This window comes from Coffea arabica, chromosome 1e, assembly GCF_036785885.1.
Source record: "Coffea arabica cultivar ET-39 chromosome 1e, Coffea Arabica ET-39 HiFi, whole genome shotgun sequence".
NCBI classification, from domain to species: domain Eukaryota; kingdom Viridiplantae; phylum Streptophyta; class Magnoliopsida; order Gentianales; family Rubiaceae; genus Coffea; species Coffea arabica.
In genome coordinates, this window is record NC_092311.1 from 1,455,332 (window position 1) to 1,480,460 (window position 25,129).

A 25,129-nucleotide genomic window follows, 5' to 3' on the forward strand; every position below is an offset into this window, starting at 1 on the left:
TGGAAAAAAAAATGGCTCTCGTATGTATGTTGGGGAGTGGGGACAACCAAGAGCCAGATGAGCAAAGGGAAATTGGGGAGTGGGGACAAAGGAAGTAAATGATAATTGGATAAAGTGATAAAAAGAAAAAGTAGTTGGCTTGGGTGTGGAAGAAGAGGAGCCAGTTGTGAAGGGAAATAGGGGACCACAGGAGTAAAGGGAACTTGGGGAGTGGGGACCAAAAGGAATGACTGATATAATTGGTACTTGGCCCTGTTGGTGGGAAAATGGGAACTAGAGGAGGAAAGTGAATGATATAAATTTTGTGACCCATTCTTTCACATTTTTTCTAAAAAAAATTCTGGGGGCACCTTTAAAATTATGTCAAAATTGTAGATGTATTATAGGAATCACTTTAAATCCGCCCCTGCTTTTGCACGTAAGAATTCAAAATTTCACCACCAATTAAATAGTTTTCCTCGCAACTTGTCCCGTTTGCATTGCTATTTTTAGAAATTTTTGTAAAAAAATATACTATAGAGATTTGATGTATATGAGGTAAAAAGGCTATTGAGAAATATATTTACGAAAAAATTGCTAGTTTCCTTTTCTCTTCTATTTCATCTTTTTCTGATTGAAAGCTGGCTGGCCTTTGGTTGTGGAAAATATCTCAATGGTTTGTCGGAGTTGTGGTTTGACCCAAGACTGAACCCCGCCAAAAAGGAAAAAACTATGTTCGACGATCAAAATGTAAAGGAGAAAGAAGAAATGACAACCATAGCTGGTGACTTTGCAACATTAATTACCTCAGCCATTAATCCTTGGGAAATAGACTAAAAACGTTATTTTGTGGGGGAAAAACTTAAAAAATAATCCGTGGTTCACTTATCAAAAACATGAAGTGGAGTTAGCAATCAGGTTTAGCATGTAACGACATAATTGGCCAATGGTTGGGTGCTTTCTTAGCTTTTACACTTGTGAAATCGCCAAAATATTCACTCGTAATTCCACAAGCTTTCTAGCACTTTAAAAATTCAAACATTTTGTGTCAAAATGTCTTGTTTATGTACAGTATACAAAATTTAAGTGGTGAAAGTTTAAGGAGTTTCTTTATTACTATTTTTGTTTTGAGTACGATATACAATCAGTTGGAGTTAGAAGTGAAATAGACCTTTAGCTCACACTATGATTATAAACTTTGACTGAATTGGATGTTTTGGGAAGGGGAAAATGAGCATGTTCTTGTGGATTTCAATTTTTACAATTGAGTAGTTTGCCTATGATATGATCACAAGTTTAACTTAAATGGAGTTGCGATAATAGAAGATTCTCGAAAGAAGACTTCAAAAAGTGGAAATTGAAAATGAGTGGAAATTAATGGGGAATTAACCAGTTATTTGGATACTTGAATTATTTGTTCTTATGGTTCCTCTCTCTTCTAAAAATATGGTTAATTTGTATAATTTTTTTTATCCATATGGATTAACTTAGTGTTAAAAAAATTTTAACTGTTAGCTGATAGATTTATCAATATTGCTGGAAATTAAATATTTGTTGATGTAGAAAACAAATCGCAAAATATATTGTGCTCAGTTAAGTAGGAAAATGTAACTAGGTTTATGGTTATTATAAAAATTGTAATTATCTAAAAAATATCCGTACACAAAAAGGTAGAATATCTATTGATTTTTTTATATGTGTTATAATATTTGATGAATATTATTATATTATAGTAAAACTATGTAAAGAAGTTTTTAAAAATTAGTATGATAGTTAAGTATAATTATTCCATTAATTTTCTAAAATTAATATGAATGAACTTGTAAGATCATCATTAATTTTTATTTAAATTAGTCATGCCTGCACGAATTCATAATAAAATAAAAAAATAAACCATGCCAAGGCACATGCAAGATGCTAGTTCAAATTAATGTTGTACACGTATAGGAGTCACAAAACGGTTTGGTGCACTAGCTAGCAGACGAAAGGGGACATCTAAAGTATTAGGACAAGTTTTACATCTAGCAGACGAATTCAATCGATTGTGATGTATTTGCTGATTTTCTTGAAATAAAAAATGCATAGGAAAAAAATATTATTGAGTTATCCTTTGCATGGAGTTCATATCGTTGCTACTTTTGCTACGCTTGTCTGATGGATGTCTGCTTGAAATATGCGTTCCACATATTTTGTATGTTTATCCTAATATAAATCATCTTATATTGTGCTAATATTTCAAACAGGTTTTGGAATTTTGCTGCAAGTTTATCTTCTCAAAAGATAAGTCAATCGATTTGATTTGCGTCAAAAAAATGTGGGTAGAGTTTTGGAATTTATGCTTTGCCTGAGGCCTAGAGCCCTTTCTGATTGACAGATCTTAAATGCTGGGGCCTTCAGTTGTGGTAAAAAACTCTCTGACCCAAGACAAGACGCACAAGAAACTGTTGTCTTTAAGGATAAAAATGTACCAAAAAAATAATAATAAATAAAAGGAAAATAACAATCTACTTTGGCTACATTGTTCAGCCAATTTCCAGTTCTTTAGAAATAAAATAGACGTTCAACGTCCATTTTCTAATTCGATTCAGTACTGTGACCCCTTTTTTCAATTTTCTATAATTTGAGGTATATATATATATATATATATATATATATATATATATATATGTATATGCCAATCATATCCCAATGCCATTTGGTGGCTTTGCTTGGTCACTATTCAACGCTTCCCTATATTTGTTGTATTGTTCCCGTCATTCAGAAACAAGGGAACAAATCCTTATACTACTGTATAAGAATAAATTGTGGTCAAATGGATTTGAATTTCAGCCGCATGAATATGGACTTTTTGAAAATATCAAATATTGTGCAATTTTTTAAAATCTTTTGGTATAATTGAGGGCAGCATGTGTTTAGATAGATTTATTGAAATACAGTCATTTTGGTACATTTAAAACTTTGATTTATGGGGACATTCAGGTATTTCTGGAATATGAAATTATTTTACAATCATTTTTGCATCGAGTACAACTCATATAAACTTATGTGTTGATATAATTACTGAAATGATATTATTGACATATTTAATTAAAGTGTGATTTTTGTTGTACAATTAATACAAAGATATATTAACACATTGTGCAATTAAAACGTTGCTATAATTAGCCATTAGAGGATATTTCTTTGTTTAAAACAATTTATATCTGCTCTTGGACAATTTTCAACTAACATCTGTAGGGATTTTTTAAGAATGGTAAAATTGTAAAAGTATTGATAAAGTAAAATATACAAGTGTGTGTTGCAATTAGAATATACTATTATTAGTTTTGTCATATTTAATGACTATTTCTTTTCGAAATGTATAATTATTTATCCAATAAAAAATTCTCTCTAATCACAAGCACCAAACATCAGCACGATGCACTGGCACTCCCTAGTAATCACAACAAAGAGAGGAAGGCAACCAAATTGATCAAGAAAGTGGAGCGATTGATTACAAGGGTGAATTCTTAGTTTATGATGGAAAAAAAAAAGAATTCTACAACGAGGGCGGTTCTTGGAGTGTGTTCTGCAAATAGGGGTCTTCGCATTCCGGAAATGCGAGCTCACTGAGCTCACATTCCCAGAATGCGAGCTCGTGAGCTCGCATTCCGCCAATGCGAGCTCGAATTGGAGCTCGAATGCGAGCTCACTGAGAGCCAAGACAAGGAGGAAATCATGCAAATATTGAAAATACTTCATGCAAGATGGTTTGGCAGCAGGCTCGCGGCACAGCTTTTATGGTGTCTGATGTAGTTTCCTTTCATCCGACTGCAACTAATGACTTGAACAGTCAACATTTAGACTATAGTAATAAAAATTCCAAACATTTTCCATCTTTTAGCCGCAAAAATCCTTATGTTTAAGCACAAAACAAATTAGATGAAAGGATCATGCGAGCATCAAAGAACAGTTTTTTCTTCAACAACAATGCTTCTGCAAATTTCGATGCAGAAAAATCATGCAAAGCTTCAAACAAAACTAGTGAACCTATCACCCCAAATACCCCTTAACACTGAACACTTCACATGAAACCAGGGTTATTGATTATAAACACAAATCTCAGCAGATCAGAACTTGCGGCCAAACAAAGACAACCAAACAGCAACTGAAGTAGATAAAGTTTCAAAGCCGCAAGTCTGGGGGAGCTAGTAAAAAAAATTAAATTAGAGCTCGCATTTGCGGAATGCGAGCTCAATAAGTAGAGCTCGCATTTCGCGAATGCAAGCTCTATTCTAACCTCGCATTCGTGAAATGCGAGCTCAGTAGAGCTCGCATTTCACGAATGCGAAAACCCCCGGACGGAATCCATTACCAAAATCACCCCTTTTGTAGAATTTTTTAAAAATTCATCACAAAATTAGAAATTTCTCTTGAATACAAATGAATAATGTCATATTGCCGCATATTACTACTGCCTTATTACCATTAGATAGGCAAAATATTTGTACTTTTCAATTTTCTATTTGAGGGTAACGTCTAATATCCCATTTTTTTCCTTAACCCTAATCGTCAATCCTAAATTTCATAAGGATTAGTATAAATAATTTTGAATTATTTTTTTAACTCTTTCTTATTTTCAACTCAAAAGTTCGAAGTATCAATTCAAATATTAGATTATTTTTATCAGATTATCGCTATCGAAAATGCTCTACATTTTTACTCATATATATGGTCATCGATCTATTACTCATCACTTTATCAAGCAGTGTAGATGTTTACACTTTTTCACAATGTTTTTAGAATTTTTTTTTTTACTTCAATTCAAGGACCGGATTTGAAATTTCGTTTTTATTCCCTTCAATGCAAGGACCGCATTTGGACTTTGTTTATGCTCGCTGTATGTGGTCTGTAATTTCTTACACCTTCTTCATAACTAGGTCATTGTAATTTGAATTTTCTAAGTCTTCAAAAGTTACAGTTTGATTTTTATTTCTGGCAAGGTTTTTGTAATTAATTTGTTATTTCAATTTATGGATTCACTCTTCAATTCAAGTAGAACACATATTGCTTTTTTGGTTAGTGATTTAAATTAAAGTGGCCTTTTGAACTATGTGTTTTCACACGATTTTTTAATTGCCTTTGATAATTTATTAATTATCTTCAACAACGTATTAATTTTTTTTATTTTCTAGGTTTCTGGGGTTAAAAAAATTTTGTGCAGTTTTCGATGTTTTCTTTTAGACTTTGGTAGAAAGCTTTTAAAGAACAAGAAAGTGTCACTGATTACATAAATGGCAAGGCATCAAGTTCATTCTCATACAGCAGTTCACGTCATGCAATGTACATCAGACTATTTAGATATTTTATGTTTTTGACTTAATAGCAAAATACATCTTATGTTTTCGTTTTGGTTTCTATTAGCCATGAACAGATTTAGAAGGTTGCTGTGTTCCTATGACTTGATTGATTCTGAATCTTTCATTAATATTTCATTCGGCTTCTTTTTTTTCACATTAACCTTTAAGCCATTTATATTAAGTACCATGGAAGTTGCCATGGAAGTTGCTTGGGATTTTGACTTGACCTTTCTTAATCAATGCTTTGCTGAGGCCTACACCTTTTTCTGATTTTGGGGCCTTCAGTTGTGGAAAAAATCCCAGAGGGTTGTTGGAATAGTGATGAACCAGAGGGTTGGGACCTTTGGTAGAAAGCTTTTAAAGAACAAGAAAGTGTCACTGATTACATAAATGGCAATGCATCAAGTTCATTCTCATACAGCAGTTCACGTCATGCAATATACATCAGACTATTTAGATTTTTTATATTTTTGACTTAATAGCAAAATACATCTTATGTTTTCGTTTTGGTTTCTATTAGCCATGAACAGATTTAGAAGGTTGCTGTGTTCCTATGACTTGATTGATTCTGAATCTTTCATTAATATTTCATTCGGCTTCTTTTTTTTCACATTAACCTTTAAGCCATTTATATTAAGTACCATGGAAGTTGCCATGGAAGTTGCTTGGGATTTTGACTTGACCTTTCTTAATCAATGCTTTGCTGAGGCCTACACCTTTTTCTGATTTTGGGGCCTTCAGTTGTGGAAAAAATCCCAGAGGGTTGTTGGAATAGTGATCTGACCCAAGAGGCACAAGAAACTGTTGTCCTCAAGGATAAAAATACACAGCGGTTGAATGCTCGAATTCAACATCTGCTTTTGATCCACACCCTTTGGGGGGGCCCTTGGATGCGGAAAATTCCACCCAAGAAGTGCAAGAAACTGTGTGTGTGTTGAATGATGAAGAAAAGAAAATGGCAATCATCATTGATCATTGAGATTAATTAATCTCACTCCTTAATTCTTTGGACATCATCGTACAATTAATCATGTCATCTAAATTGCTTATACTTATTTGAAAATTATTTCAGTACTCCTTATTTTGTTTGCTTTCTGCAGGGCATTATGCCATGAAATAATTACTGTAATACTTTTTATAATATGATATATATTAAATAAAAAATAATAAAAAATATAAAAAATGAATTAGAAAAAAATATATATATATGATATAAATAAAATATTATTTAAAATAATTGGGTATTGAAAGACCCCCGGAGTTCTCCATTTCCATGCTAGCTATATATTTTCCCTTTTTGTCTAGTTCGGAATAGCTAGAAATTTACAGTGGATGCTTTTGTTTGCACTTCAACCACCGGAAAAAGTGCTGCAGCATTACATCTTTGACAAACTTGCATGCCATTATTGACTTGGCCTTTATTGATCAATGGTTGGTTAGGTATTTCATCTTTTTCTGATTGAAAGCTGGCTGGGGCCTTTGGTTGTGGAAAATATCTCAATGATTTGTCGGAGCTGTGGTTTGATCCAAATACTGCGCCACCCCTACCCCCCCCCCCCCCCCCCCCCCCCGGCCCCAAAAAAAAAAAGCCCAAGCACGCCAAAAAAGAAATGTTCAACGCTCAAAATGTAAAAGAGAAAGGGAAATAACAACCATAGCTGGTGACTTTGCAGCATTAATTACCTCTGTCATTAATCCTAATAGACTAAAAACGTTACTTTGCAGGGGAAAAACTGAAAAAATAACCGCTGGTTCACTTATCAAAAACATGGAGTGGAATTAGTAATAAGGGTTTGGCATGTAGCAACATAATTGGACAATGATTGAGTGCTTTCTTAGCATTTATGCTTGTGAAATTGCCAATATAGTCACTCGCAGTCCCACAAGTTTTTTAGCACTTAAAAACTTCAGACATTTTGTGTCAAAATGTCTTGTTTTTGCATACCATACAAAATTTAAGTGGTGAAAGTTTGAGGAGTTCCTTTGTTATTATTCTTTTTTCTTTGGAGTACAATATACAATCAACTGAATTATAAGTGAAATCGACCTTTAGTTCACAATATAATTATAAATTTTGACTGAATTGGGTGTTTTGGGAAGGGGGAAATGAGCGTGTTCTCGTGGATTTCAATTTTTACTATTGAATTATTTGCCTATGATATATGACAAGTTTAACTTAAATGGAGTTGTGATAATAGAAGATTGTCTAAACTCGAAAGAAGGCTTCAAAAGGTGGAAATTGAAAATTAATATGAATGGACTTGTAAGATCATCATTAATTCTTTATTTAAATTATTCATGCTTGCACGAATTCATAATAAATTAAAAAAAATAAACCATGCCAAGGCACATGCAAGATGCTAGTTCAAATTTGTACATGTATAGAGTCACAAATCGGTTTGGTGCACTAGCAAACACAAGGGAACATCTAAAGTATTAGGACAAGTTTGACATTAAAGTGGAAGATTTGTAGAGCAATTGAGCGTAAACAAATGAGGTTGAGGAAAAATTTATATCAATTGCAATACAATCATGAAGCCCCTGACACATTCGTTAAAATAAGAAATATTTATTAATTTGAGGTAGTCTAATAGCAAACCAAGGGGAAAAAAATATGAATGATCCGTAAGGAGGAAAAATGTCATTTTACTTTAAATAAAAGTATGAATGGATAGGGGTTTACTTGAACAAAAAATTTAGACTAATATCGTAATTTGGTGCAGTCTAATAGCAAACCAAGGAAAAAAAAAATACTGAGTACCCGGGTTTGGTGAAGCCAAGAAATAATGAGAAAGTGATTGGCTGGTCCACGCACTTACTTGTATTAGCGGTAGAGTCGTGCAGCACCCTTTTAGCATGTCCGCTGTTGGAAGAAGGGAGAGAAATGACAGGGCGGTATGATGTGAGCCAGCTACTAGATTAGATAAACCTCTTTTTTTTCTTTCTTTTTTTCAGGTAGTGGAGTGATTACACAGACTATTTAAGAGGAAATATGTTATAAAAGAATTTTAACAAACACAAGAAAATTTTCTTAAAATGCCCAATTATTTTAGTGGAAAATTTAGCATGAAAATATTTGTCTGGCGAAAAATTTTAAATTGACAAACAAAAATTATTGTAAATTTATTGTTCATGTTTCTCGGGACGGGGTAATTATGATAGGGTGAAGGGGTGTACTGTGGTGAGTGAAGGTGTGCCTCTTGCTATCAGTGAGTGGTTGAAATTTAAAGGGCTACCATCACCTTGAGTCATGTTCACGTATAGAGATATTGCACCTTTTGGAAATGTACATTTCATTTATTCATGGACCTGCCAGTGGGCATGAAAGTTGCCATGAAACTTAAGGGTGAGCAAAATTATCTACTTATTTGAAAATCTGTCGTATTCGATTCGATTCAATCCAAAAATTAAGATACCCTATTTATATTATTTGATCGGATAGGATTGGGTACCCGCTAAGATACGGGACGGATTAGGATCACATACCCGACCCGTCCAACATATATATATTTATTTGTTATTTTTATATACATACTATAAAATAATAATTTAGAACTAAATAAATAATTTCATTGAACAAATTTTATTATAAATATGAGAGACTATAGTTTGTTTACAAGATTCATTTGTATAGATCATGATTTTATGTTTTATAGAAAAGAGTTTAATTAATGTGAAACATATATGTCAAATTTTTATTGATTTGAATACTTTTAATTTTTTTCCTTTATCTTGTATTCTCTTCGCATGTTTGTTTCTTGGTGAGAGTTTTTTTGAAAAAAAAAAATCTTTATTAAATTTTAAATGAATGTGTAAAATATAAATTTAAATTAGTATAAATCTTTTTTTTTTATTTTAATGATAAGTGTGGCGGAATGGATACCTGTTGACCCGATCCTATATCAACGGTTACCCTATAAATGGATACTTACTAATATACAGTGCGAATAAAGGTCAGAAAATAGTTGACTTGCAAGATGCGAGTCGGATCAGTTAAATGGTGCACGGGATGAATATCCGATCCGTGTCCACCTTTAATGAAACTTGGATGCTATTCTATTAATTGCCATGCACGTTGCTTGGGATTTTGACTTGACCTTTCTTATTCAATGCTTTGCTGAGGCCTACATTTGCTTCTGATCGACAGATCTTACTTGTTGGGGCCCTCAGTTGTGGAAAATGTCTCAGAGGGTTGTTGGAATGGGGAAATGGGGCAGGAATGGGGCAAGAAATCTGGAAAGCAAGAAATCTGGTGATCTTCCATGGAAAGCAAGAAATGTTTTGAGAGATGACAAAGTTTCGTATAGATATGATTGGAATAGAAGAGTATATAGCTGATGTAAAGGTGGACTTTGCCACTGTGTAAGCACCGCTTCTTTCTATCAATAAAAATGAACAAGTTTTGCTCAAAAAAAAAAAAGAAAAAAGAAAAGAAAAGAGCCAATCCATACAACCAAAGAGATGCAGAGATTATGAAGGTGCTCAATTACAAAATAGTAGGGAAACTAATAGCTGTTGTTGTAATTGCAACTTTACGTATCATCAGAACATCAGATTATGGCTAGAAAAGGGAAGCACAAAAAATGTAGATATCTCTGGTCAATAGTTAAAGATACTACAACAGTTTTTGGCAACTAAGTAGATGGTAATTTCAGAAACGAAGAGTCTGCGACAGAATAGCAGATTCACTACAATAATCAGTGAATTATTAGTACTACCACAAATCATGACTAAAACTGCAACAGATGATTGACAGTTTGAAGGCAACATATTTGCAACAAGAAATCAAGAAGCTTTGGCCAGCAGAAACAAAGGGAATGAAAAAGGCAGTGCCATGATGAAATTCAAGAAAGGATTATCCAAAGAAAAGGCAGTAATTAGGAGCCGTCAAAATATCTGTCTGAGCTTTAAGCCTACTGTCACTGCAAAACAGAAATACTAGCAAATCATAAGGCTAACTGGAAATTACATGACATTAATGTTTAGCTAGTATTCAGAAAGCTAATTCAGTATTTTGTTTTTGCTGTTCTTTTCTAACCTAAATTAGTAAGCAGATATCAAATCTTCCTGCTCAGTCTACAAGTACCAGTAGTGCCATAGACATTACACCAGTTTGTGTTTGAAATACTGAGAAAAGTGTTGTTCTATAACAATATAGTTATAATATGTGGCACGTACAAGAATGAAAGGCAGAGACAGTTCCAGAGTTGCCATGAATGCGAACTCTTTCAGACCTGCAAGATGCAAACGTCTTAAACATGACAATTTTTTAAGGTTTTAGTTAACTCATTGGATATTGAACTGGTTAAAACCCAACTATTAAGTAGTGGAAGAAGATTATTGGTACTGTAAATTATCAAACCACCAATTTCACAACCAAGGGCAGTGAGAGTTCCCTCAATTGTCCGTTCCGATTTATACCGAGGAGAATCGGTAGAATCCCATCATTCAAGAGACACGATAGAGAATGCCAATAACCAGGTAATTTGGAGCAAGATGACAATTACATATTCAAGAGGTGAAAGTTTAGAGCAAGCATTTCCACTTGCTCCCTTCAGCAATCATAGCGTACAACTGGAAGCAGCAGACAGCTGGTAAAAGTAAACTGCTAGTTTTTATTTAAAACAAAGAATTTTGTACCGTAGACGTAAATACAAAAAAGTTCTCAGCTTTGACATTGTGCTTGATTCTCCACATCAAAAAATCTGCTCTTGAATATCTGTATTCCATAATTGAATTTTATATATGGTTAGTGACAGTGTTTCCTTCCCTGAACAGCACTGAAGTTCAACAAAGCAGATTACTGAGCATTCAACAAACTAAAGTTTAACAGTTGCATCATTTCCCAAATTGCCAATTTGCTTCCATGATTCACAGCTTCAAAGATAGCACAATTAACGATTGAGATCTCGAATTGCAACCTACAATCAACTTGTAGATGCAAAACAATAACTCAACGGTCCTTACTGTTACTTTACTAGACAACATCCCTGGGAGCAAATGTTTTAAAAATTCAGATATTTTTGCAACTAAATCATCTTACCATACGATTTTTATCACCTCATGTCAGGTAGATTTGAAAAAATATTAGTAATGTTTTCACTGTAGTATGCTGTCCTGAAGAAACAAAAAACTACAAATAAAGTTAAAAAATCATTGTCCATCATTGCTTATTTATAATTTTCTGGGTTCCATCAAATTCTGTAGCCTTTCCCTGAGTAGACTAGCTCTACAAAGCCTTACTGCTTGGGAGACTGTCCCATATATGGGAATGGGTCCATAAGCAGGAAATAAGACTTGATACTGAACACATCTATTTATCCATTTTTTTTAAAAAAATTGTAAACCTGAGGGTACTTCCTAAAAATTTGTAAGCTTCTCATGGTCAATCTGTTTTGCCAATACAAGCTCTATGTGGTGGAACTCAGAAAATGAGCCATTAAGTCACAGCAAAATCCGCATATAACTGCAACCAAAACACCAGCTAGTTCTAATTTCTAACGACGAGCAGTATGCCAGAGATAGCTAATTCAGTTACAAGTAAATCAGCCCCTCATTATTGTGACTACAAATTGCTGAATCATTTGGACAGTTCAAGGTGGATTCACTAAGAGCAGCAAGTTGCAACAAGTAGACTTGACTAGCTTTTGAAAGGCTTCAAAACATCCTGCTTAAACTTGACCATGTTGGAAGATACTCCACCAAGTACCAAGTTTTGTGCAACTTCATTGCATGAACAGTACATCGTCCTCGGCTACCTCGGCAATATCTTCACAATGACAAGATTTCTTTTGTTTTACATGTAGCATATTAAAAATCAAAGCGATTAAAAGTCAAAATTGAGTAGTGAAAAAAGAGAAGCGTATCTTAAATTACCAGAAATTTGAACCAAAACACCAAAGCGATGATGTGAAAACCCCTTGATTGACCATTGTCTTCATGGCTAGAAAATCATAACCGAGAAAAAGTGAGTCAAAAAAACCATTATTTTGAGACCCAGAGCTATTACTAATCAAATGGTTCAGAGAAGTATCTAAATGCATTTTTGAGAGGTAAAAGTTACAGAGAAACCATTTCATCCGCTTAGAATCACAAGTTTAAAGAGAGTGGGCTGACTTTAGCAATAATATCTTACAATCCACAGAAGCAAATATGGAAAATCAACAAAACTAGACCCCTAGTTGTTATTATATGTCGATGGGCTATTTGTAGGACGTGCAGGCAAAAAATTATTGAGTTCCGGCAATATATACGGTGCTGAAGAAGCTTCACAATTCTAACGTATGTTCATCTGAGCAAGAGACCACAAAAATCATCTTGGGAAGCATTGAAGAAAGGAGTGCGGCAAGAATTGCTGGTCTAAAGGTGCACAATGGAATCCTCTCAAATTCCAGCTATTGCACTGCTAGACAACATCCTTGGAAGCAGATCCTCCTAAACTTTGCAACTTAATCGTTTTAGTTACCATCTATATCACCTCACAAAAGGTAACAAATAGAAATCTTCATAAAAGTTTCATTAGAGTAAGTTCTCCTATAGAAACAAAAGAAGCTATAAATTAAGAAGTCTAAAATCTTTGTTTGCGGTTGCTAGTTCACAATTTTTTTTGCTTTGACATACATTCATTTGAGGATTTACTCCATGAATATAACGCATTATCTTTTTCCTTTTTTTAAACAAATCAATAAGAAAATAAAATTTTCACAGTAAATGGTGGTGTGTATGCCTAAGTTTGATGAAAGCCCTCATATTTAAAATCTCGAGAAAGCTTGTTCCTGCATTATAACTATGAAAGAACAGGAAGTTCTATTACATTTTCTTGTGATGGGAATCTTACAAAAAGTGAGTTTCTTTTGCCACTTTTACCCTAAAGATAATGAGCAGGTACTAGGACTCGATACAATGTATGTATATTTTTTTGACTTACATATGCTAACCTTGCGATAACACTCGAAAGTTTGCAAAACCTCTTAATGGTCAATCTATTTCTCTAGTAATGGTCATCAAACTGCCAATAAAGATCATCAAAAAGTCCTGGTAATGATGGCTCTTCAAAAACATCTGATAAGCTGGGGCAAGAAATTTTTTCCCAGTAGATTGTACAGGCCAGCTGACAGTCATTAAGCAATCAAAACACAGACAGAAAACTTTCTGCAATTGAGGTACAACTAGTTTCAATGACAAAAAGCCAGGGAAAAAATTAAGCAAATTTATAGTAATATAGCAGGTAAATTCTTACTGCTGGACCTCGTGACTGAAAAGGCAGATAGACAATGTGCAAGCTCCGACAACAAGGATATCAAGTGTTGGCTATATAAGGCACCGATACGAAAGAAAAATTGCCATCATAAATATTTTTGTCCAAGCTACTGGCCTTGCAATTCAATGAGTAATTAATGGCCAATGGATATATCCACTTAAACCTTGAGCCTAAGATCACTGCAAAATAGAAAATTCAAGCTCAGACATTATGTAGTAAACAAGAGATCTAACAAAACAATTTAGATAATTTCGTGAAGCTATTGTTCTGTCAATCCTACAAAAACAAAGTGTGGAACAGAATATTAACAGAGTTATAGTAATACATCAAAGCACAGAACAGGATAGGTGCTTGGTTTCATGTTAATCGACGGTTACAAGAGTATTATGTTGTTAGGAGTAAATGAGAAGCACGGTATTTTGAACTTGACAAGAAATGCTAATGCCGCAGCTTTGAAAGATAATAAATAGGATGAGAAAAAGGAAGAAGAGAAAATTGTGAAGAATAACCACGGGAACTTTTTAGCTTTTTTCATATAATTCCCCCACTCTTAAATCATTGCTTGTCCTCGAGTAATAAGAAATACAAACCAGCAATAATTTAAGAAGTGAAATGAATCAAGTGAACTTGAAACTCAATCTCTCTTAACTTTGGCAAGCTTTGATTATGCAATTTTTTTCCTATTACCTGTAATACTCATCATATCATGTAAAAGAGAGATAATTACACCCAAAATTCAACCAAACAAATTTAATCTCTCTATCTTACCTAATTTCACAAATAACTAACATATATAGTTACCTTGGAGATTTTCTTCCTTCTAAATGAGATGTTTAGCTTCACAAACTTAAGAGGGAACTATTCACTTTCTTTTTTCTTTTATTTACTCTTAAAATTGTGAAAATGCCTTTTGATGTGAAGATTGACATTTTTAGATAAAAATCTCCAGTTACTCAACACTTCACTTATTACTCCCAATTCCAATATCTTTGGATGCAAAAGTTGATATATGTAGATGAAAACTCTGGGTTACTCAGTACAAGAATTTATTGAATTTTTTTTAACATAAAATTCCTCAATAAGGTCACATTTGGAAGAAAAATATTCTAGCAACTATATAAATCAATTACTTTAAAAATAAGTAAGATGAGAGATTTTATTTACTATGCAAAATGTAGGCATAATTTTCTCTATTTTACAAGATATACTTTCTCACATGCAATAATTCTAGTCATATGATAATTGCTTCCAAATCAAGTGAGAATTGAATTGTCCAATTACTAAAATCATCTCACTTGTATAGGAGAATTTTGAAACAAAAGGGACATGAACTTCATCCACTTGTGGATTCAAATGAACAATTTATGAAAGACTTGGGGCAAATTTTGAAATTTGGACAAGATTTTGAAAAAATTTTGATAGAGTTTCCCTTTAAAACTGGATGAAACTTTCTGTCAGCAAACCCAAAAAAACAACAATTTTAAGCACAAGGCAAATTTCTAATATCATATCCAAGCATTTACCATATAAGCACCAAAGTAACTCCTACTTAACAGCATTTCCTCCCCACACTTAACATACACATTTTCCTCAATGTGTAGGGAAAGCAAAGAAAAAAAAGTAAAAACAAGTTACTCCCCAATTCAATGGCTGAGATCCAGCTCAATCTTGAATCACGAGCCATCGACGAATCTACAACCATCTATGAAAACTGCCACAAGTCCCAAATGCAAGATGAGAAGTTCAAGTTAAACTTGTACAATAAAAAGAGTTAAAATAAAACTACAAGGAAATATGAAAGCAAAAAAAATGCAACAAGAGGTCGGCGAGTCTTCTCCTTGCGCATCACATCACTGTGGAAAAGTGCTAAATGATTCTTTCATATATAGTGCTAAATACACATCACGTCTTCTCCTTGCGGTGTTTCTTGTCCCTCCTTTTCTCTTCTTTCTCTCTTTAGTGATTCTTAAATATATAGTGTTCAAGAGAGTCAAAAAATGGTAACTAATATGACATAAAGTTTCTTTTGCACTTTTCTAGAGTTTCTTGAGCATGTGTAGCCTAAATTCTGTGCTAGAATTGAGCAGAAAAGAAGTGTGAAAATAGGGCAAGTTGCAAAACAAGTTACAAAAAAATAGGGGAGAATAAGCAGGCTTGGAATACGTGACCTCAACTCGTGTATTCAAAGCCTGTGTTTTCTCTTTTGTTACGTTTTCTTGTGTCTTTCTATCCAATTCACTAAGATCATAAGCAAGATGTCCCAATGTTTGTTCATGCAATGAACCAATAATACTTGCATTTGATGCTCTTCTAATTCCAAATCATCATTGAATCAGGCACTAATGAATTCAAATGAATTCGCCTCGATCCAATATTGATAATTCTCCTCAAATCCTACCAATATAACCACATTTGCACATTCAACTTCCTAAATGAATCTTGCAAAAGTTAGAGACTTAGAGAGCAAGTTACACCGTAAAAACAATAAATTATACCAAACAATAAGCACATAATACTACTTAAAAGAATGTATAATACACTTATCAAGAAGGTTGATTAGAGTGGGAAGTGAAGAGAAGGCAAAGATGTCTTATGCGTAGGTAGCAAGCAATCTTACATGATTGAATTTGATCTGAAGATGAACTGTTAATCGCTTATTAATAGGAGTTGAATATGAGAAATTTTGGACCACTGGGAGTCGAGGCTGCTGCTCTCAGGAGTGCACCTTTCTTTTAACAGAGGAGAACCATAAACTAGTAGAACTTTTAGTTTGGTGAGACTTCTCATGGCATCCTCAGAGGGTAAATGTCGAAGCTCTTTGAAACCAAATAAACATAGGTATTCAAGAGCAGCAAAGTTTCTGAACCAATCTGGCAGAGCTTTTATACCTCCAAAGTCATGTAGCCGAAGTGACGTGAGAGTGGTCAAGTATTGGATTTGATGTGGTAGGGACTCCATGTGTAGCAAACCAAATAATTCTAGGTCACATAGTATGGATGACAAAGAGGAGAAGGATATCAATCCAGACCAATCAAATTCATTGTAAATTGAAGAATTTTCGTGGTCATCATCATCTGAGAAGGGACCAATTTCAAGACGATTTAAGCTGGTTAGGAAACCAAATCCTTTGGGCGTCATACTTGTTTTCAGTTTGGGACACGCGTATAATTCTAACTCCAAAAGAGAAGGCGTTTGTTGCAAATCAAGCGGAAAGGAGATAAGCTTGTCGCAATAAGCCACCTGAAGCTTTTGGAGAGAGATACAAGACTGTAGCATGTCACTGGGTAGATTCGTTAATCCACGGCAAAACCAAATCACCAGCTCTTTAAGAGACGTAAAGTTTTGCAAAGGAATGAGTTCTCTGCATCTGTGGCAATAATAAAACTCCAAACGCACTAACTTGGGAAGTGTTATTGGCAAATCCATTGACCATCGAGGAAATTGATCACCCATAAAACGCTGAATTACCAACTCCTCCAAATTTGGATGAGGCCTAAGGCCATCTAACACATCTTTGTCGTAGTTGTAGTTGTCACCTTCTCGATCCCAAGCCAAGGCCCACACAAGTACCAGCCTAAATAGATTTGCCTTTCCAAATAGATTTGCTTCCTCAGCTGCTTTCCTATCCTTTACTAGTTGAAGATTGCGTACACTTAAACTGCCTTTGAGGTTTTTCAAGCATCCAAGCTCTTCAATTTGTCGACCCTTTTCTCGACCCACATTAAAGAACTCTAGTGTCTGAAGGCAAGATAGTCGTCCCATCTCTAGTGGCATTTGAAATTTTTCATCAAAGGTGTAAAAGTAGAGATGTCTCAAGCTAATCAAATTGCACATCCCCTTCGGAAGATCTTTGACATACATGCCATCTAGTGCCAATGTCTGCAAATTATAAAGCTTGCAAAGGGAGTCTGGCAAAATACGAATTCTAGAACTAGAAAGGTTAACATATCGCAAATGTGTCAATTTGCCAATAGTGATCGGTAGCTCTTGAGTCGTTGCATGAGACAAATTCAAAACATACAAGTTCTTCAACTTCATTAACATATCACCAGATAGGTCACCCTTTACAAACAATGTACGAAGCGAAGTTGATAGCCTCTCCAAAAGTTTTTCTCTGTCTTCTCTGCCACCAGATAAATCTACTGCAAGGTAACGAATATTGTTAATAACTTTAGTAGACTTTGACATTGACTCTGCGAGGTCGTGCACTAGATCATGCATCTTATAATAATGTGTTTCCTGATAACTTTTGGTTTCTTCAAACAACGAACTCTGTAATAAAATTCTCAGACAATTCATTCCAATTTCCTCCATCATTATTTGGTTGTTGACATCTGCTTGGAGCAAACCTTCTGCCATCCAAAGTTCGATTAGCATATCTCCTTTCATCATAGTATCCTTAGGAAATATAGAACAATATGCAAAACATTTCTTAATGGATGGAGATGGTAAACAATCAAAACTCAATTTAAGTATTTCCATGACACCATCTTCATCTCCACTGAAATTTGAAAGCTTATTCTTCAAAACCAATTGCCACTCCTCTTTTCTCTTCATACGCAATAAACCTCCCATTACACTTGCAGCCAGTGGTAGACCACCACATTTTTTTACAATTTCCTTTTTCATGACATGCAATTGTTTGGGAATTTCTCCACCTGCAATGGCTTTCTTTGTTAGGATAGACCAACAATCATCATCAGATAGCTTTCCTAGCACATAAGGATCATGTGTGGCCACAATGGATGCAGTTTGTTGTTTACGAGTAGTCACAACACACCAATTTCCATTAGTTGCATTTAGTCCCAGTAATGAACCAAAAAAATCATCCCACAAGGTAAGATTTTCGGTCCAGACATCATCAAGAACAAGAAAAATTTTTTTTCCCACAAGTTGTTCTCGAATTTCCTGGACGATGACATCCCTACTGGTCATTTCAACATTTCTTCTCGTGAGTGATTCTAAAATCATTTTCAAAAGCCTGGTCACGTCAAAGTTGTCGGACACACAAACCCAAATTTTTTTCTCAAAATGGCTATGAACGTGACTATTTTTGTATACAGATTGAGCTAAAGTAGTCTTTCCCAATCCGCCCATCCCAAGGATGGGAATTACAGAAACGGCTTTTTCTGACAAGCTTAGCAAGGTCTCCACCAGCCTTGTTTCATCCTTAGCTCTTCCTACAATATAATGGCCAGCAATAGAATCCGTCTCTCTATTTAGTGTGACTTTAGCAGTAGTAGAAGGGGGGAAACTTGCTCTTTGGAATCTGATCAGTCCAAAATCATTGGCTTCTTTATTGATCTTATACAACTTCTTGTTGATGTCCCTGATCTTAGAGGCCATTCTCCGTCGGAAAACAATATTAATGTCAGAGGAGAGGATGAAGGAGCGCACCTTGCCCACAAGTTGGCGACGAAGAGCTTCATAATTCAGCTCGTCCAACAAATTCTCGGCATCAAACACCACGGCTTCTAGCCTCTGGAGCCACAGTTGCACGGCCTGGTCATGCGTTTGCTTTTCCTCAGCATCAGCCAAGACAGCTTGGATCATGGCAACAGATCCTTTCAGGGTCTCCAAATCCTCCTTGAATTGGAATAAGTTGCCAATCCTTTCATTGGCAAGGGAAAGTGTCTTCTCCAATGCTACCTCTATTGTGGCAGCTATAAGTGCATCAGCCATTCTTCTTGTTCCTTGGGTACAGTCTTCAGATAAGAATACTCTTTTGCAGTGGAAGGTTTTAGCTGTAGTTAGAAGCAGCAAGGAACTGCTTTGATTCAAATGGAAGTGACGAGTTATGAGGATTTTTTGGTGCAGCGCTTCTTTGACAAACTGGGTGAGATGCTTTTGCAACGGAAGTTGCTTGGCATTTTCAGTTGAAAATAAAATATTGTCATTGCCGGGATTCTACGTCTACTTTTGATCCACATTCCACATGCCTGGGGCCCCCAAGAAGGATAAGAAACTGTGCTGAACAATGAAAGGTCCAAAATAATTTTTAGATAATTCAAATTAAGCGATTACATATAATTCAAATTAATGTTGCGCATGTATAGTAGTCACAAAATGGTTTGGTGCATTAGCAAACAGAAGGGTACATCTAAGGTTACTACGACAAGTTTTACGTTAAAGTGGGAGATTTGTAAACCACTTCAGAGCAAACAAACGGTGTTGAGGAAAAAATTATGTTAGTTGCAATGCAATCATAAAAGCTATGATACATTTGTGAAAGCAAGAAACATTTATTAATTTGGTGCAGTCTAATTGGAAACCTAGAAAAAAATAAATGAATGATCCGAAAGGGTGAAAGGTATCATTTTACTCAAATAAAAGTGTGACCGAATAGGGGATTAGTTAAATAAAAAAAATTAGATTAATAATGTAACACTTTTTGTATTTTTATATAATGCATGTGAGACAGGATGGTGGCTGGAAAAATAAAAAAATAGTGAGTGGAATAAGTAAAAACTGTTTTTTCATATATTTATCTAATGATAATAGTGACAGGGTAAAAAAACAAAGGTGATAACAATGATAAGTGTGGTGAGTTGAGATGGATAACGCACAATTACTTCTTGCAATTGATTGCACCATGGAATCTATATTTTACATTGGGTAAATTTGAAATCGGATGAATAGAATTGATTAGCACAAAAAACTTTTAATGAATAAAACATTTATTGTGCTTTTGTGTATTGTTATTTTTTTCTACATTTAATATCTTAGTGTATAGGTCTATTGTGTCGGTACCTGAATTTAAAATTCCTCCTTTCAATTTTAAATACTACTACTTATCTTACTTATAAACTTCCATACCTACAGTTGGACTTTTGATGCAAAAAGAAGGGGAAAATGGCAATCATAATTGCTACTCAGGCAACCTTTTTTTTTTAATCTAATTTGGTAATTCTTGGGACATAAGGATAGAATTGACTTCATCTAGATTAATAATTCGTTGACAAACTTGGATGCTATTAATTGCCAATCTGCCATAGAAGATGCTTGGCAATTTCGCTACGTGGCCTTTCTTAATCAGTGCATGATGCTTACATCTTGGACAAACTTGGATGCAATCTCAAGTGGTAATTAGAATGGTGGTTTGACCCAAGAATAACAAATAGCTATGTTCAACCGCCAAAATGTAGAAGCGAAGTGGGATATTGAGCCGAGACGGTCATCAGGCGGACTGTCTCTGAGTACTCCTCTCACAAAAGGAATTGAAAGGACTGCAATAGACCACATATAATGGGAACAGTAGCGAAGGAAAACGATACTGTTTTACTAAGTGAGTAGGGAAAAAGATTTTTTTTTTAAAAAAAAATATGAGGGGCTAACGGACTCCTTTAAAAAACCTCAGCTTCCGTAACAAAAATTTCCGCTCAAATTAATGAGCCACGACTATTCTTATCAAATCTTCAAATGAAATAAACTTTTGATCTCCCTCCAAAACTTATCTTTTGAACATTCCTTCACAATTTCAGAGTATCAATAGAATAATATCCTTGCCCCAAATTGGGAAGTTTCAGATGAGATTCTATTTATAAGTATTGTACATTTAGTTAGTATTTAAGTAGTATTTGTTGTTAATTTTTCAATGTTAGCTTGATCTGTTTTACAATATATCCAAAACAATAACTTCTATTCTATCGATTGGTTAAAAAAAATTTACAATCTATTGCTAATTAGTAACATACCGATGTTGTACCCCGTGTTGGTATTTATTGACTTTCCATTGCTAATGTCTTACAAACTATTTAGTCCATTTTATGATATGTTTAAGGAAATAAAGATTTTTGTTTCACAAATTGGTGAAAACTAATGACATTTGGTTACTTATGAGTTCATGTTGATTGAACAGAAATTTAACTAGTCATTTACCACTATTATGAAAGTAGTGGCTTTAGGTAAGATTTTAGTTGTCAATATATTACAATCTCAAAAAGTAGAGAAGTTACCCATCAACACATTTGTAACACCCAATCATAGTGTGACTCGTTTCCATTTTTATCAAATCCCAGACTAAAAGTCTTAGAAAAGTTGTTGGGATGTCAATTTTGGCATACTTCTATCATTTAATTGCTCATTGAACAAATAGCTTTGGGTTGGTTGAGATGTCAATTTTACATACTTCTATCATTTAATTGCTTTTCGAATAAATATTCTTGGGTTTATTAGATATGATGCATATAAAAATAACATATACATAAAGAGGGATGATGTGTGACTTAAAATGAAGAATGGATTTCTCAAAAAAAAAAAAATGAAGAATGGAGCAGTTTGTTAAGTTTATAAATATAGCAAAGTGCCTCTTTGTTAGATAATTTTATTACTTATAAATATTTCTAAAAATGAACAAAAAAATTAGTCAAATGTACACAATCATAGTTGGTGATGTTGGCAACATCAATCATGTCATCTCTTAATCCACAAATAAATTTGAAAAGAATAATAAATTGGTCTTACTAACTATCCTTGAGAATTAGACTTATTTTAGGAGTTTAGGATAGACAAGAAAGGAAGGGAAAACTTAAGTTATGAGAGAAGAGAAGAGAAGAGAAGGGATTGTTATGTTGTTTGAGAGTTTTAAAAATTAGTGGCATGATTTTGGATATGGAAGTTATTAAATATTTGTTCAAGACCTATTTAAGGACAAAATAGGCATTTTGAAAAAAATTGACAAGTTTTCTCAAAGTTTCCTTCCATTTCTATCTAATTTAGGAGTAAAAGTTTTGGCTATTGTTGCAGTGCATTTCATCCTTTTGAATCTTCCCATTTCTTTCTTTTACTTCTTGCTAAAAACTAAAGGAAAGCTAACTCTCTCTTCTTTTCCTTTCATTCCTATCCAAAATCCCAACTCCCAAACGAAGCCTTAGACTAACAGCATAACCAATATTTCATTTGTAACTTAGAAGCAAAATTGATTTTGTTTTCCTCAACTGGCACAAAGAGGAAGACCTGCAAAGGCTAGAAGAGCAAAGAGGAGAGTGACACCTGCTAGACAATTTATCATTGCACAGACTAACAATGCAATTTCTGAATCTTTTGGAAATGTTACTACCACTGGTGATGAAAGAAATCGGTTTTGAGCATATAGAGTCAAATTGGTACAAGTATATTTCTTTGCAAATACCTTTTTTATTTTTTAAATTTATATTTTTATGGGTTATTGCATTATGATGTAGTTACTGCTAGAAATTTTTTTTATGTGATGGTTTTTTTTTAAGCAAATAAAGCTGTTTAGGAATATTTTTATTTAGCAAGTAAAAGGGTAATTTAGAATTTTTAAAAATTTTGTTACACAAATAACAAAGTAAGGTAGGTAAATTATATTTTTAAAACTTTAAAGGTATTAGGTGATATTAAGAGAAACATCAGGGAAGGCTTTGACATCATCCCATATCTCAATGGTTGTTGCATCGACGAAGGACAACCATTTACGTCCAAGATAAAATTGAATTCAGAATTCCCTACTTAGAATTCATCCCATCTTAGCATCCAATCCAATCTTCCGCCAACGTGAATCATAATTTGGTCTTAATTACTGATCCTCAAGAATTAAAATTAGAACATGCATATTATTTTGTTTGGTTTCCTCAAGTGCTAGCAGCAAGTGCCCTCAGGGGCTTGGTCTGGTGGTTGAGGTTGCTGAAGATGGAGCCTCAGGTCCCTGGTTCGAACCTTGCTGCCAGCAAGTTGCTGAGGGTGGTGAATAGTCTGCGGGGTCCACTCCCTGCGGGACACACCTAAAAAAAAAAAAAAAAAAAAGTGCTAGCAGCAAGAATTTTTATAGGATCAGCTAATGGTTAGTTTTTTATTAATACAAACATTCTAAATAAGCTTGTGAAATCAATTGATTTCATATGCAATCCAAATAAGATTATGAACTCCTTATTTGTTTGATTAATTTCATATACTAACGACTGTACTTGCCAAATAATTGATGGTGACCGTAATAAAATTTCTTTGCTAGGGGTCAAAGTTCTTCCTTTCCGCACTGACCATGTTGCATGCTGCTTCTTGGCTTAAATAATCCGGCTTTGTGACTTCCAATTTCATATTCATTAACACACAAACACAGAAACTCTCCCTAATTATTAATGAGTGAGAAATTTCACTTGTAGATAATATAGTCCACGTTCTGCCCATCTGAAACTCCCCATATTATTTCTAGGTTCCAAACAATTTTTTTTTTTTTTTTTGTTTTCGAAAGAAAAAGTTTGAGTGATTTCAACTCTGGTTATCACCAGGGTTGAAACATGATAGACTTCTGTATTTATTTATTTTTTTACAAAAAGAAAATACGACTAAGAATTAGGCTAACTGACAAGAAAAAAGCACAGTTGATTGATTTAATTCTAGCCCAGGGCCTGGTTAACCAAGAAAAGTACATAGCGGTTGAATGTTCACCCAATAAAATGAACACTTGAGAATCTGAAAGGAGAAGCAATGATTCTTTTTCTTAAACCTGAATCAATTTGCTATGCTTAGACATGCTTTAACATAAAGCTTCATTTCTTTTAGGATAAATTAACTTTTACCTTCTTATGGTTTGTTGATTTATCACATAACCTCTCTATGGTTTAAAATTTTATAATGATATTTGTAGTCGAAAAAGATTTTATTTTTTGTTTTTTGTATTTAATTGTTTTATATTTCCTTTCTATCTTTTTTGTTTCTTATTTATTTATCTTTTATTTCCCTTCCATCTCTTTTGGATTTAGAGAAAATTAAGATTTTGTCGGCCAGAGTATAGATTTTCAGAATCATCTCTTCTTTTCCCCAAAAAAAATGTGAGAAAGAAAAGGAAAAAAGTAGTCAAATGGTGAATTTGTTAGTTTATTAGTTTGATTTTGACATTTTATTAGTAATCATTAGTTTTAACCAAAAAACTAACCATGACACATTAACCTAAACTATGATGGTTTTTTAAACCATAGGAAGATTATATTGTAAGGCATCAAATCACAAGAGAGAAAAGGTAATTTACCCTTTCTTTTATACGAACTCATAGTTTGTTTGGACAACAAGAATTTGGCCAAAAAATTTCAGATTTTGTTTTGCTTGCATCATACACACAATTCCCAATCACCTTTTTATCTCACATACATCACATCACAAAAAGTGCTACAGTAACTGGATCAAATAAATCATCTAAATGAATTCTTATCCAAACAAACTCATTGTCTTCCTTTTTTTGGCAAATCAACAATAAAACCAAACTTTTTCTCCAAGAGGCCTCAAGACATTGGCAATTGTAGGTAGCACGCGCAAAAGCAATAGAACATTCAATTCCAGCCATACATGTACATGGCGGCAAGAGTTGCTGACCTAAGAACAATGAATGTACTCCTGGCTACATGCAATGTCCTGAATCGAAAAATGATGGACGAAACTGGACTGCAAGAATCAGATAAGATGATTGCTGATTTCTTGCAAAATGGCGACCCAAGAAAATCTTGTACATTTGGCTATTTGATTTCTTGCAAAAGCTCAATCAATATTTGTTTTCGTTGTTCTTACTGACCTAAATCAGTAAGCAGGCATCAAATCT

General features: G+C 34.1%; 1 protein-coding gene across 6 annotated transcripts; it reads right to left on the bottom strand.

Annotated features, from left to right (window-relative positions):
* Positions 1 to 11,733: 11,733 nt before the first annotated feature.
* Positions 11,734 to 19,461, bottom strand: LOC113699912 (putative disease resistance protein RGA4). 6 transcript variants are annotated; one of them, XM_027220284.2, is made up of 5 exons: positions 16,196 to 19,459; positions 13,566 to 15,289; positions 13,256 to 13,469; positions 12,195 to 12,261; positions 11,734 to 12,087 (listed from the first exon to the last, which is right to left on the bottom strand). In XM_027220284.2, the coding sequence occupies exon 1, from the start codon at positions 19,258 to 19,260 to the stop codon at positions 16,225 to 16,227; it is 3,036 nt and encodes a 1,011-aa protein (XP_027076085.1). In that variant the 5' UTR covers positions 19,261 to 19,459; the 3' UTR covers positions 11,734 to 12,087; positions 12,195 to 12,261; positions 13,256 to 13,469; positions 13,566 to 15,289; positions 16,196 to 16,224. The 6 variants fall into 6 exon arrangements, with proteins under 6 accessions (XP_027076085.1, XP_027076069.1, XP_027076066.1 ...); XM_027220268.2 differs by having other exon boundaries at positions 13,256 to 13,428; positions 13,558 to 15,289; XM_027220265.2 differs by having other exon boundaries at positions 13,558 to 15,289.
* Between the last annotated feature and the right edge of the window lie 5,668 nt (positions 19,462 to 25,129).